Source organism: Pundamilia nyererei, unplaced genomic scaffold (assembly GCF_000239375.1).
Source record: "Pundamilia nyererei isolate P.nyererei 1_Seehausen unplaced genomic scaffold, PunNye1.0 scaffold00042, whole genome shotgun sequence".
NCBI lineage: Eukaryota > Metazoa > Chordata > Actinopteri > Cichliformes > Cichlidae > Pundamilia > Pundamilia nyererei.
The window spans coordinates 3,866,631-3,881,952 of NW_005187443.1; the positions used below are offsets into that span (position 1 = coordinate 3,866,631).

General features: G+C 40.7%; 1 protein-coding gene across 2 annotated transcripts in view; it reads left to right on the forward strand.

The window, feature by feature from the left end:
• The first annotated feature begins 3,909 nt into the window (after positions 1 to 3,909).
• cpne5b (copine Vb) overlaps positions 3,910 to 15,322 on the forward strand; it is a 141,957-nt gene continuing 130,544 nt past the window's right edge. Inside the window, exons 1-2 of one of the 2 annotated variants that reach the window (XM_005731385.1) lie at positions 3,910 to 4,100; positions 4,249 to 4,521. In XM_005731385.1, coding sequence (XP_005731442.1) covers positions 4,403 to 4,521 — 119 coding nt within the window. In that variant the 5' untranslated portion in view covers positions 3,910 to 4,100; positions 4,249 to 4,402. Of the gene's footprint in view, positions 4,101 to 4,248; positions 4,522 to 14,634; positions 14,729 to 15,322 lie in introns of those variants that run through there. The other variant, XM_005731386.1, reaches the window with a different exon arrangement.

Genomic DNA, 15,322 nt, shown 5'->3' on the forward strand with positions numbered 1-15,322 from the left:
AGCATCCAGGCACCTTCCCATGAGAACTCAGTGATGAACTTTCCCCACAGCAGGAAAACTACTGCATCATTAAAACTTTTGGGTAAGTAGCTGCAAGTCTTCTATCAAGGATTTCATAATTAACTCTAAGAGCTTGTGCGTCTACTGTAGACCTGGAAAAATCAGGTTATTATTATTTTGCCAGTGGCTCTGGCACAGCATGGAGTTCATTGACTTACAAGTACTGCAGGCAGGAGCGCACGGGCTGTTAGCCAGCCCATCAGCCACCTATAGGCTGCCATAGTGGCTTCCCACAAATACTGTATATGTGTGTTTCCCTCAGTTTGTCAGTCTTGGAGCAATGATTCATAAAAGCCTTCTTTATGCTGCTTGGCACCTCAGGAGGGATTTGATTTTGGATTAAACCACTGGGCCACAGAGCAGGATTACACTCTGGGAGGGAACATGTGGTCCTTTTGAACTGGGTTTATCAAACCCCCTACTTATCTACAAGGTACAACTGAGTAGACTTGTGTCTTGCAGAGAGGCGCACAAAGCCTCAGCACCCATTTTAAATCCAATTGAATCATAATCAGAGGTCATAAGTCAAAACCACAGTATTGATTTAAGCTGCAACAAATAATTGTTATCGTAATAGTAAAAATAAATAAATAAATCTGAGTTGTGCTAAATTAGAACGACTGTTCCAAATGCTGTTTTGAGCACAGAACTCATAATTTGATTTTGCAGTCTCTCAGCTATGTGGTGATAATTGTGATTTACTTTTTGGTACCACTTTAATTCTAAAGGTCCAAATTATCGCCCTGTGGTAGTCAGGATAGGCTCCACCCCCCATGACCTTGTAAAGATTAGCAGATGAAAATGGATGGATGGATGGATGGATGGATGGATGAATGTATTAAGGGTCTATATCAAGTAAATGACACTAAATGCTTCATATAAAAGGTATAATCCCATGTTAAATTTACACTTGATTCTGAAAACTTTGCTTCATTTACAATGACTACATTTCAGAGAAAGACATTTAAAAACCCTACTCAAAGCATTTAATTTGAGTGTTATTGAAGCACAGTCATATAAATCAGAATATAACCTTTAAAAGTTTGATTAAACATTTGAACCCTTTTGTTAAAGATGTTACTTAACACTACTTTGTACTAAAATGAAATTAAAGCTTACTGAGTAATAAAAAAAAAACAACACTTTCTTTGGGCTCAATAATTAAAACGAATTGAAAAATATTTGTTAACTGGGAGGTATAAGCACAAAATCTTACAGGTCCCAGAGCTTCTTTAATATTATAATTTCAGATGTTGTGTGTTTTTATATTTAATAGTGCTTGAGCATGAAATCATACACACTTTTCATTTTAGAGGAGAAAACATTATTTTAGCGCCGTCACAAGCAGGCTGAAAATACTACCTGTACCTCCACCCCTACCCCCACCGCTTAATGGGGCATCCACAATGTATTACTTTGTAAAATATTCTTTGTTTCTTAAAAAAAAAAAAAGAAATGTTAAAACCACAGGAAAAATAGATTAAACGAGTAAACAAATGTGTCCCTACTTCAGGTGGGTAAAAAAAAAAAGCTTCATTTTCTTGACAGGGCATTTGTTTGCTTTTGCATAATTGCTTCCAGAAAGGCGATCTTTTTGGACAGCATGACGCAAGTAAGAATAAACACAGTAATTAGTGCTTAGAAAACTGCAGGAAGCTGAGAAAATAGGACGAAGAAGGAGGAAAAGGGGCATTTGAATCTCCTATGGTGTTATTAATGTCACTGGCAGTACAAAGCATTGACCACCTCCGAGTCCGTGGCAGATGGATGGGAATAGCATTTAAAGAAGATGTGCAGTATTTTAGAGGGTTTTGATCACTCAAGTTGACCCCACAATATTAAGAACTAATGTAGCACAGATAATCAGATATTGCTTTTATATGGCCCAATGAAGAATTTATTTGAAAAAATAAGTTTGATGGTATGATATATGATCAGAAATTCATAAAATATATATGTTTTTTTTATTAAATCTGCTAATTTTCAAATGAGAATAACTGTTATTTTTTTCCATCTATCTATTTTCTGTCTGTGATTGATGACTATCACTGACCAGATGCAACAAACACAGAGGTATTTTTCTATTTAACTCATACAGTGATGTGTTTTCTTTCTTTTTTGTCAGTAACCAGGAGGCAAAACATTGCTCGGTTTCAACACCCCCTCCCCCACAGAACACCCTGTGTTTTCAGATCACAGCACATGAAGGGGTGAAAATAGATTTCGTTTTGATATGTGGATTCCCAGTTTTTAAGAATATACATATGCAAAATATGTCGTATTTCTGAAAAGTCTGCCATCCACAGGTTACTACTCAAGGCAAAATAGATATTGTGAAGGTCTTCTTCCACCCCTTCCTGCATCTTCTTTTTTTTGTTTGTTTTTGTCCTCTGGCCCTGATCCTGCCAACCCACTCTGTGGAACATCTGCAATAGCATGCTCACCCACTCTAAACAGCAAACCCTTAAAATACATGAATCATCCTGGAGAGAAAAGGGTGGGTATGTAGATGTGTGTGCCTCTTTATCTCTGCTTATGGGTGACATATGAGAAAATAATTTGTTTTTATACGTGCACACTGGTGTACGCGTTGGTGAGCACGTGTAAAAGAACAACTGCATGATTGTGTGTGTGTGTGTGTGTGTGTGTGTGCGTGTGTGTGTGTGTGTGTGTGTGTGTGTGTGTGTTCCTGATCCTGAGTTGGAGAGCTGTGTGGGCAGAAGCATCCTGTGCCGGTGTAAATTGATTTCCAGAATCCAGACGCTAGGTGCACTATGCAGGAAAGAGCTGTGTGCTTCTGCACCCATTTATGAAAGGTGGTATAATGGTTTATGGCTGCATGTGTCTCTGTGATGTGTGTGCGAGAGATAGCAATAGGGAAAGGAGAGACAGAGAAATAGACAGAAAAGGTGCAATGACACAGAAAAATCTGATGTCTCTGTTTCCATATTGACCACAAAAGTAACAACTACACTTTTCCAAGTAGGTGAAAAGGGGCTCCTTTCCTGATAATAATGTTTGTTTATTCACAGCCACAAGTGTACATGCATTTCACATACATGTGTAACACTTTCTCCTCCCTCTCTCAAATTTGTGAGAAGAGGATGGACAAATATGTGGAGTGTCAGAACAAGTGAGATAAACAGTGAGGTGATGGAGAGAGAGCAGCGCACATGTTGCTTGTATTTAGGAACCATACTTATCCAAAAATGACAAACCCATCACTATCTTGACAGGCAGTGGCATCAGTTTAGCATATTCATTACAATGTGTGTGTGTTTTTAGCTGCACAACAACAGGCTAATGGGGGGATGGATGATGGCCATTAAATCTTTATGTAACTCCCTCACTCTAATCATCATTGATTTTAAATCAGCCAGCATGAACACTTTTTAATTGGCAGTTCTGACTGTCTGAAAGTGTTGTGCACAAGCCTTCCATCAAAGAAAGATGGGAAACACTTGCACTTTTGACTGTGTAAGCACTTAAAGCTGATCCTGCTGTTTTTCTTTCTTAAAAAAAAAATCTCAATGGTTCACTGTGGTGTTGAATTTCTTTACTGTTTCGCATTCTGTTATGCCTTCTCAAAAGTCCAATATATAAAATGTTCCAATATAAAAAATAAAAAATAGATGACTAAATATTGTGCTCCAGCTTTGCTCTTCAGCCGTCTAAACATGGGTTGTCCCGACCAGCAGGACTGCTTCCAATTTGCATTCAGTCTCACAAGCATCCTTCAGGACAAGTAGCTTTTTGATGCCACGCCTTAGAAAAAGTCCAAAAATACGAAATAACATCAATTAGTCATCTGCTATGACTGACACTGGAGTGCACGCTGAAGAGGAGGCTACACAGGATGTTGCAGGGTGACAACAGCAGCGCCAGTGTACAGGGTTGCCAGCACTTGATTGTAATTCCGTGTGGGAGGAGGATGGGTGGGTTTAAGTGTATGTAGTCATTCCTCTTCACACGCTCCGCTGTGCGCACACGGTGAAGACAAAAGCAGAGCGCGGTCCACCTCTCCATGTGACGTCCAGCAGGTCGGTGAAAGCGCAACAGTAATCTCAGAAATCAAGAAAAAAAATAAGTATTTACGCTGCGCAGAGTTAACCAAGTGCGCCCTTTTCCTTTTTCTTTTTTCCCCCTGGGTGTTCCCTCACTGGGTACTCTCCTCTCCATCCTCTTCAGCTTCAACATTTGTGAAGTGGCTGCCTCACCCGGTCGGACCGGAGGCCGTCTGGTCTCTGATCTGTTATCAGGAGTCACCGGAGACTCGCTGCGCACCGCCGGCGCCAGGCTGTGCGCCTCTCGGATCACACCCGAGCCACCGCGAGCTCTGGCGATGGACATGATGGAAGGAGACGTTATGGACAAGCTGGAAGACACGTCATCGGTGTACGACTTCGACCCGATCACCGGCAACATTCCGGCCACCAAAGTAGAGATCACCGTCTCCTGTAGGTGAGTCGACGCGTCCGCAGAGAGCGGAGAGCGCAGCGGACCACCGGCGGTCAGGAAAGTTCGGTGTTCGGACTGCATGTTAGAGCTGTGCTAGAAAAGTTGTGAAAAGCGCCCCACCCAACTCATCCTATACGTGTAGCTGCAGATTTTGCTGTGCAGACCGTTAGTTTCCGTGGTTTGGTTTACAAGGAAAGTTGTTTGTATCATTTTTTTCTACTTAAACTCTCAGTGTACGTGTGTGCATTTATCTGAGAAAAAGTTCCAATTTCCCTTGAACTTTTCAAGTATTTCCAATTTGCCATCAAAAAAAGTGTCTGAAAATGTGCACAACATCACATTATTTCGTTTCCCTGTGTATACATATTCAAGGTTAAATCTGGGAGGAAATCTTTTATGCTGCCAGCTCTTTCTGTTGAAACACTGTTTGAGGACAAAATAATTCCATGTGACATAATACATCACCAAACATGGTAATAATTATATATTAGACAGATCCTTTAATGTGACATCTTTTCAGCCAGAAGCCTCTTTCATGCTGTGCCCATTGTAACCGCTGGCTGCTTTCAGAACACTAAAAGCCTCATTCTTACCTCCCCTACACTCTTTAAAAAGTAGTGGATGTTAAAGATTCAAAGGTTTGCATCACGTTCACACAGCGCCCGTGTCCTTGGCCTCAAGCTTACTCCCATTTTTATTATTTTTCAGTACAAAAGGATTCAGAAAGCCTCTCGGGAAGAGAAATCCACCCTCACCAAATGAATCTCCCTACAGTGCTCGTTCAGTGAGAATAGACAGTCACTCCTCTTCCCATTAGAAGAAGGTTTTAAAGTCAAGGCTTTCAACGTCTTTCACCTCTCAGACACTCCAGTGCTGGCATGTGTGAGCATCTTCGCACACACACACATGCACATACACACTGAACCGCACATGAATGTTTCTGGTCTTTGATGCTGGATTTTGGGTTGGTGAGCCACTGAAGCAGAGTGAGTTTGAGCTATAACAAGCTGCGTGTGCATTATTGATGCGCTTTCTGGCGTTCAGAGAAGCTCGCTGCCACATTATTCGTCTCAGAGTAAAAAAAACAAAAAACCCAAAACATAGCCCTGCTTGGAATTTACTGAATGAACAGCCGTTGTGCTGCTGGGCGATGGTGGGGAATCAGCTTAGATGACGAATGGGTAGCAAACTGGTTGCCTACCAATGAAAGACCTGCACGCTCTTGGATTTTGATGTTTCTCAGCCTGTAATGATGAGGCGAATGGAATTATATCATTGCTGATACGCAATTAAGCACCATTCAGGTAAATAATGAGTCCCATTCTGACAAGCCCCAGCATATATGCAAATGGTTCCTCTGCATGTGTGTACATTTGTGCTGATGTGTGATTAAAATAAAAAAGAGGGAGAAAACCAAAGCAGTGGTGCACAACCCTCCTGGCAGAAAGAAGAGGAGTTTGTTGAGAGGAAATCATTAATTGAAAGGAGAAGGTCGATGCATCTCCCTCCTGCTTCACTGCCACCTTGTTTGTGTCTGTGAGACAGATCGAGAGTTCGAAAAGCTAAGAGTTCATCTTATGTTTGATGTCTTGGTAATTTAGACTTTTATTAAAGGCAGGAAGATGTATAGATGGTCTTTACCTGTACATAAATGGTTTATACTCATACACACTCAAACCAAGCGCTACAAGCTCTCTACTTAAGGGCTTGTCCTTACTGTGATCATGCCACACATAGGAATAAATGCTAATGAGCTACACACACCTAAGTGCAAAAGGTTGCTCACATAACCCCATAGTAGGGATTTTGCTTTGTAGACTACAATCCCTGCTCTCTGTAATAGCTAACAACAGGCTACTCTATCAGCCGCAATTGAAGCAGAGGAAATCACCAGTTAAATCTCTCTGTCACAGTCAAATACTTCTAATAACAGTTCAAGGCCTCACAAATCCTCTAAATCCTTTGTACAGATGTTGTGTGACTCAGATTCCTATTGAAGAGATGAGCCTCCCCGTTGGCTCTTCTATGCAGTTCTCCCTTTGTCATTATGTCCGTGCGCGCTCTGAAACCTCGAAACCATGATGATAGTCGTTCCCTCCGGGTTAATACCCCCTATTACAGGCTGCACCCCCTGCTTTTGACATCGTGTTATTATCAGGACCAGTGACAAACAGAGAGCGCTGAGCGGGCACAGGATCAGGGGAAAAGAGGGAAAATGACAAGAATTGAAATGTCTTTAATTCAAGGCAAGGAGAAGCATGAGAGATTTGGGGTGGTAGGACATTTTTGTCATATAAAAGAGATCATCCTTTTCCAATCAGAAGCTCTTCGGAATATTCACCAAATAGATTTAGCTTCTACGACACATTGCTGACAGTCCTTCGGTTATGTCTGTCACCATGCTCGCATTGCTCGCTTACGTTTGATGTGTAACTTGCGGCACATTTGTTTTGTGAGAGAGCCTGGCCTTTGGAAATGAAAGACCGGTGAGACGGTTTGACACGGCAGAAAGAAGAAAAAATATTGGGGGCCAACACTGAACGTGTGGTTTCTCTTAAAATGGTGTTTACACACCCACAGGGATTGCCAGTCAATGGTCATCTTCTGAAGGTCAGTGATGACAAGAGGGCACAACCTGCACTAGAACAGAAATGCAGTGGAAAAGCTCGGCTTTCATTCAGCCCTTTATTATATCCCTCTTTGCCATTTGCTTCATTTTCTAACTGTCCAGTCAGTTCAACAAAATAAAGCAGTACTTATGCATCTAAGGCCATTTACCAGTGTCCCAGTCAGCTCTGGGGACACTGACTGGCTTGTTTATTGAAGAGCAGGTCTGTCAGCTGCCAAGAGTGATACGGTGAAAAGCAGCAGACTCACCTGGCATGATGTGATGGTGTGTTACAGTGTTGGAGCTTGCATAAACATAAGCTTAGAGTATGAGCTGCATTTCGAAGCTGCCATTGTAGACCAGTGGTTGGACCTAGCATTCGTTTTTGCCATTCATTACCATTCAGTAACAGAGAACATGAAGGGCTTTCTAGCACCTCATCTCAATGGCAATCACCTGGCTAACATCATTTGGAGGAGGGCACGAGATAAAAAGCTTCATTATTTAATTCCGATGGTTAGAAGAGCCTGTCAAACCTTTAAAATGCTTTAGTGTTGATAAATTACATTTAGGGTTTTTCAGATATCACCTTTAATCTGTTTTTCAGCAAAAAAAAAAAAGATATGCGCTGAGCTTAGGTGATGAAATATTCATACATGAAAGGCACACACAGGGGCACAGTCGGAGCATGCGGTTACGTTTAAAATTTACTGGAGTCATTTTAAAATGTGAAAGGATGTTAATTTTGGGACAGTTGATAACAATAGAGTTAATAGGGCTAAAAAAGCATTGGTGATTTTTTTTGCCTAAATTGAGGATAATTTCAATAATAATGGTTTGAGGAGTTCTAATTTAGAAGTCATACAGGGATGAAAAAATTGAAAAAAAACCCCCAAACAGCTGGTGCTGTCTTAAAGATGTGCTTAACCAGAGTTTTACAAGGTACTTGCCAGATTACAGTTCTTGCGTAGAGTTAGGCTCCCCGTCTTCTTGTCAGGGAAGATAGTCTTTGCATTTCTGGGATCACTGCAATGCTGTCAAATTAATTTGTAATTTGTGACCCTTCCCGGTTGGCTGGGAAAGTGCCCCAAATGTTTGCACAGCTCTGTACAAGCAAGGGACTGATTGGGGTTAAGAGAAGTGAGGTGTGATTTCTACAGAGCACTGGGTCAAAGTTCACATCGACTGAATGCAGTGCGGAGACCCAATTATACCATCAATGGATCGTCCTTTTCTTCGAGAGCGACTTCTAATCTAAGGGCTTCCCTAAGGCTGAAGATAGATCTTGTAGCTGCTGAATTTTACTTTAATTGGTGGCTTGTGGTAGTGATATAATAATTCTATTCTTGTAGTTAGTGCATAGTTTGCTAACAGGAGGTGGTGGTGGTGGGGTTGACGTGGGATTTCACAGCTTGGTTTTGAGTGCAGGCAGTGGATGTGTTGCGGTGATTAAATTCCTCTGCTAAATGCCTGGATGGTCTGCATTTGCATATAGAAACTTGTACTTATGAGAGCCCTGTTTTAAGCATCTGCTAGCTTCCTTTACAGATCTGGGACAGAAAGCGTCTCACAGAGCGTAGAAAAGCCCTAAGGAGATGCTGCACCGCTGCTTATTATCACTCTGGTTTCCCTTGCCTTTCACATTGCGTCTCTCTCGGTCTGAGCTCTTTTAGTGTGAATGTGTACTGCACCACAAGCTTCACTGAAGCTTATTAGCCTCATGAAGAATGCTGTGTATAAAACATGAGCTCAGCTTTGCAAACCACAATATAATTATCTTCCAGATGACTCCCCACTGCTGTGAAAAGTAAGACAAACCTCTTTCTGTCTCTCTCTCTGAAACACACACACACACACAGTAATTTTTAAACACTACAGAGAAGGAACACTGCACGATGTCACACAGCCTAACTGACTTTAGTTTGTTAGGCTGTGTGGGAAAAAGAGAAATAGAGGTAGGGAAGGAAAGATAGTGTGGATGGTTAGGATGCAGATAAAGAAAGGCTGAGACGAGAAACACAGTGAGCTGGATACACTCATCATTGCACAGTAACTGGAAGGCAGGGATGTAAATTCAATAAGAAGACCCCCCCCCCCCACACACACACACACACACCACACACCACCCTGAAAAAAGAGGGGGGGGGGAAGTAAAAAAGTAATTGGATTTATTGAGAGTATTTCTGCTCCTCTCAGCAGGTTAAGTTTACAAATAGACTGCAGGTTTGTCTTAGTACCTGATGTGATGCTTTATTGAAATGTTAGCAACAGAAGTAAATGACAAAGCACAACACAGTAATGATCTGTGGGCAATATAAACAGGTTGTGAACATACGGTTGGCATATCTATGGCACACAGGGGCATATTTAAACACCTAGCAGTTTGAAGGAGAATAATCATTCATGTCTATGACCACCTGGTGAATCGGGCCTAACTTTTACTCAGCTCTTGGTTTCACCAATACATTACCATCAAATACTGTGATAAAGGTTGCAGAAGAGTAGTTAGCACTGTGAGAAGGGTCCTGGTTGGCTGTGGCTTTTACAGTTACTGTTTACGTATTCAATTTCTGTCTACATGGGTTTTCTTTCAAAGACAGCCCTGGTAATTGCTTGTTCTAAACTTGATGCCAATGAGAAATTGTGTTTTTGTATATTTGACCCTGTCGCCGATGTTTAATGCAACTAAATAACATTTCAGGGGACAATTCTTTTTAGGTTTCTTGCAGTCTTGAAACAGTGGACCTTTTCAGATTGTCACAGTTCTCAGAGTCATCTGATGTATTGGTGTTTCATCATGTATCAATTACAACTAACTGCAATATCAGTTACAGCCACTATCTAACACCTCAGGCAAGGGAAATGGAGTTTAATTTAAATAACTCAAGGACTTGGTAATAAAACACTTTAGTCTGCTTTGCTATTGAAAATATAATTTGAAATCTTTGTTAAAAATGACTTTTAACCCCTACAATAATTTAAATGGCAAATTATGTCAAATTCTTCATAAAATACTTTATTCTGTGATATAAAATAAAAAACAAAAAACAAACTCCCATTCAGTTTTAAACTGATAGCAAACTGATTCCTTTCCCCCCCATACTGATGCATCAAGCCTTTGAAGCAATTTCAAAGGCAACATGGTCACAACTTCATTGCACATGGTGGCAGTAATTTTGTTCATGTTCTGTAACCCATATTTTTCCCAGTGTGATTGTAGCCTTTGTTTCCTTAATTTTCTATCCGTGCAAAAGATTCAGGCAGAACTGCAAATCTAACGTGGATTAATCTGCCTTTGGGGCCTTTGTGAATATGGGAGCAGCTGGACAAAGCTTTTATGTTTATATATAAATCAAGCTCTAAAAAGGAATTTCCAGATCATTACTCTAAATATTCTGCTAATTACAGTAAGCCATGGTCATTAGGCAGAGCAAGCCACAAAAATAAAACTAGATTTATCTTAAATTGAACAAGCTGAAACAAGGGAGCAAAAGGAAAAAAGAAGTAAAGACATGTTTCTTAAGACAAATGTCTCTCAAATAAAATATGCACATCTTCTCTAAAAAACAACAACAAAAAAAACAAGAAACCCCAGAGGTGATCTACTGTCTGAAGCTTTATATAACGGTGGAGAACAACGATCCTAACAGTTAAACTATAGTCATTCTGCTCTTGCAGTTCCTCCTTATAGTTTAGGTTTAGTTTCTTATTTTCTGGAACAGTCTTATGACATTTCGTTGTGCTTGTTGAGGCTACACTGATATCATTCCTTTTCCTTTTACTCTGTGCTTCTTAAGTTTCCCTCTGTGTAAGCTGAAGATGAGCTACCACCTAGGACCATATGGCACTCTAACACCTGCAACACTGACGAGGCTGCTCCAGTGCCACTCTGACTGTAACTACCACCTACACAGCCGTGTCCTTTTGGGGGCCAACACACAAAATCTTGAGACAGTACCTGATAACCTCACTTTTCTTCCTGTCCCGCTTTGCTGGATTTTTGTAGCTAACCAGTAAACAGCTGTGCGATCGCTGGCATGCATGTATGAGTGCTAAGACTATACTGTTCTATAACAGCAACAGTTCACTTGGGAGTCAAATTAAACCAGTGTGTGAAGTGTGGAAGCAGCACAGATTAAATACACATCAGGAGCGGTTCTGGCTTTGTTGTTTTTGCATTGATCTACAAAAAGCATATTGTATTTTGTTGCGTCTGTGTGGAGCTGTTTGCGTGCAAAAGGACATTTAGATTCTGTTACAGCATGAAGCACTCTCTTTTCTTGACCTAGCAGAACCAATCGAGCTTTTTCTACACTCTAATTTCTTCACCAACACAGTGAATTGATGCATTTACTATGTTTCGTAGTGTTTTTTTTTGTTTTTTGCCTTTTTAAATTCCTTTTACAGTGCCTTGTGTGCACTGATAGACAGGCTGTGACTAATGCTTTCAGTAAATCGATAAAATGGACTGTGGGCATACAGAAGAGATTAAACGTGCACATGTCAAGAGCTTGAATCCACCTTTTAAAAGCAATGTTTTCTTTGCCCACTCATTTGTTTCATATGAATGAAAAACAAAATGTCATCATCTTTTGCCCCTAAAAAACTGCCTTGTGTTTTTTTTGTTCACTATTATTACACTGATATTATAAAGATGCTAATTTTCATCCGTCACTCTTCGCCCTACACCCAATAATCCCCTCCAGCCCTGACAGCAGCACTGTTCAGTTGTCAGCATCTTCACAGAGCAATGCCTATAATCAGCTCTGTCAGCCCTGCTACTGAGAATTAACTGTCTCGTTCCTGCAGCCATCAAATTCTTCCATCCTGAATGCTTGTATCAAGCTCGTATCTTGCAGCTCTTACTCCAGAGTGAGAGAGAATCTCCTTGAATGCCAACGAGGCCTGGTGAGACCGTCGACGACAGCCACTGAACATAGGCGATGTTAAGTTCAGAGGAAGAAGGGTAACACTCTCCTCGAGTGTTAATGATGGTTCACTGTCATGCTGGCTTTAGTGGCTGAGAGGCTGGAACGAGGCTTTGATCTGTGCTCTCTGGCTGACAGGACTTGCTGGGTCTCTGGCAGGAGGAGGGACGTCATGGGAAGACAAAGTCAAATTTATGATAAAGGACTGGAGAAATGGAAGATCACCTAAAAGCCTTGCTTGGTGTCCTAAATAGCTACACTGTGACCAGTAAACATGTTAGAGGGCAAACATTAATTTCAAGTTGAGGTGGAGAAAGGGTGCCGTGGCTAAGACCTTTGAAATGCAACCTCGCTGTGACTTTGGTGACAGTGAAATTGATTTGTTTTTTCCTGAGAAACATAAACATAGCTCCAATTACATATTTTTCTTTACAAAGCTTAGTATGCTCCCCAAACCCATTCTTAGCAGGTTTTTAGCTTAAACGATTCCCCGATAAGGAATCTTTTCACAGCCGTGTTCCATAATTTATGTGATATATACCTGCAATGCTCGCTTTTGACCCGAAACCTTCAGAATAATTTTCCTCTTCACAAGGTAGACACTTTTTTATTTCCTTTTCGACTTTAGCTCTTTTTAATCCTCATCTTATCAGTGTTGCTACAGTCAGATCTGTTCTGATGAGCGAAAGCTCCAGTGTTCATATCTTTATTTCCAGACAAAAGCAAACAATACGGGAGGGTGCAGATGTTTCCATAATAGCAAACAAGGTTCAAACTGATTAAATGGCATATTTTGATATTATAAAAAGATTCGCAACATAGGACCATTATTTTTGAAGTGTGGCTATGTGCTGGAATAACACAGACACAGCCATATTCAAACCAGGCATTTACTCATTTGCATACATACTGGGAAATCAGCAATTTGTTGTCTTAGTGTGCTTTGAAGGTAGGGATTAATATATATGTGCATGTTTGATCTGCATGCGGAGGCTCACACATCACCTAAATAGTTTGTTTAATTGTAGGATCTTTTAATAATATCTGAGCAAAGTCTATAGCTCACTCGTGTCAGAGACCTTATTAGCATTTTGTCAAAGTAGCACCGGACTTTGGGATTAGTATTGGAATCTCATGAGTCTTATTATGGTATTCCATAATTGGATTCATTTGGCTTTTCAGCTGGAGCTTTTGGACACATATCTGCAGGCACTCAACATGATAGTGGTGTTTGTTGAGAAAACAGATGCATGTTACCTGTTTAATGCTTTTAGGTACTTGCATGTTATTCAGACCAGCAGTAGCCAACAATGTACTAGAGCTATCAAAATGCATTTTGGTTGTAGATAGTGTACAGGCCCAGGAGATCAGTAATAAACGTGGAATATAAAATATGTATACAAAACCCACTAACTCAAAGATTCGCTGTGCCTTCTGTGCAACGAGAAGTCACAGTTTGTACTTGGGTCATTTGGGATATGCATGAAATCCCTTCCAGCGGAGCTGTAATAGTGTCTGGTGAGTTTCCAAAGTCATCTGAAAGACAGACATACCTGACAAAGATTCAGTTTATGCATCTGAAGTCGAAAAATAAAACTCAACAATAAAATGCACTAAAAATCAAAAGCTTCTAATAAACAAGACAGGTGCACGAACAGCCATTTACCGTGCGTGAATCGCGCCCATTGTGCTGTGGTAGGAGCATCTGTCCTCGACATATGTGATGGAGTAATAGGAGCTTAATAGCTCTCAGTCGGAGCTATTCAGGAAGGTGAGTCACAGCTGTGGACAGCTATCATCACCTGGCAACTAAAAAGATGATGTTTTTCACCTTAACGGGCACCCAGACACTGCGGGTGATGCATTTTAATTCACTTCATTGAACTAATTAGTTTCGAATGGGATACCCATACAGCTGATTGGACCTCCATTTGTTGGCGGGTCAATAATACTATAACACTCAGCTAACTAGCTGCTTAGAGCTATCTGACTCTCAATGGGCTGGCTCCTGCCACAAAAGCTTTAAACACATTGCAGCATTTCATCAGCAACATGCTCGTTCAGAGGTTTTTTTAATGGTCCTGTTAGTCTTTGAATACATTTCTTGACAGGATGATTTGAATTTGTTTCTGTGGAGCTTATAATTAGAAACAATTAGCGATACGCCTTAGCTCATGAGCTTAGTCTGTTACTGATATGTGCTGGTTGGCTCTGATGCTAATTTTCCCAGAGCGTTTTATCAGCAAACATATTGCTGTGTTGAATTGAAGTCATACATCTATTAGCATGTGTCTAATTTAACTAAATCCTATAAGATCATTTTTTATTAAAAGTCACTTTTTAAATTTCCACTTGGCTTTTCATTGTGACCTGTAAGCTTCAGAGTATATACTGTGCACCTCAGCGTAATTCTTCAGTATGTAGGGCAGCGTGAGACTCTCTAATATTGTGGGTTGAGTTACTTTGGTTGCTAAGGACATACATTATAACCATGGTAACTAAAAAAATGTCAAAGAACTTTGTTGGGTAAGTCTGTCTTAATAAAAAAAATTTTTAACAAAGGTTTGTAAGGTAAAGCAGTCCAAGAGTGGACTTGAATGCTTGTCTTGTGGTTGGAGTTCTTGGGATGGTGCCATGTGTCACCCCACCAGACGCATGACACCATCATACGCAGGTATGCAAGTTTGTCTTCTTCCTCAAGTTGTAAAATGACATTGAACTGGTGTCTCACTGCATTGGAAAAAGATGCCAAATGGATACCACTTTCAGCTTGTGATAGGTGGGAGTGTTTTGTTTAACGCTCTTTTGAATTCTTCACTAACTGTGCCTGTTAAAAGCTGTTTGTTGACACTCTAAAGCCAGAAATTCCAACTGAAATCAGGTATTAAGATTTTTATCACAAGCGAGAGTCAAAAAAAATGAATGAAAGCAGTCTAACAGTGTCATTGTTTATACAAACTGTTGGTCCGTCAGCATCTTGTAGTGAATGATGCACGATTGAATTCACTCCTCAGAGTAGATGTGAAATTGTTTGCCTATTCTCAGGCCGCAGGGCTATTTCAGCTCTGGCTCTGAGCCCTTCAGTGCGGGATAGGATGATTGGGCAAGATGGGCATGTGTGGTACAGCAAAACTGGAGAGTGTGAAAAGTGTGTGGGTGAGATGACTAGTTTTGATTATGGAGCTACCAACGCCCTGAGGGAAAATAGATAATGAATGAGTGAAAAAAATATGTGTGTGTGTGTGTGTGTGTGTGTGTGTGTGTGTGT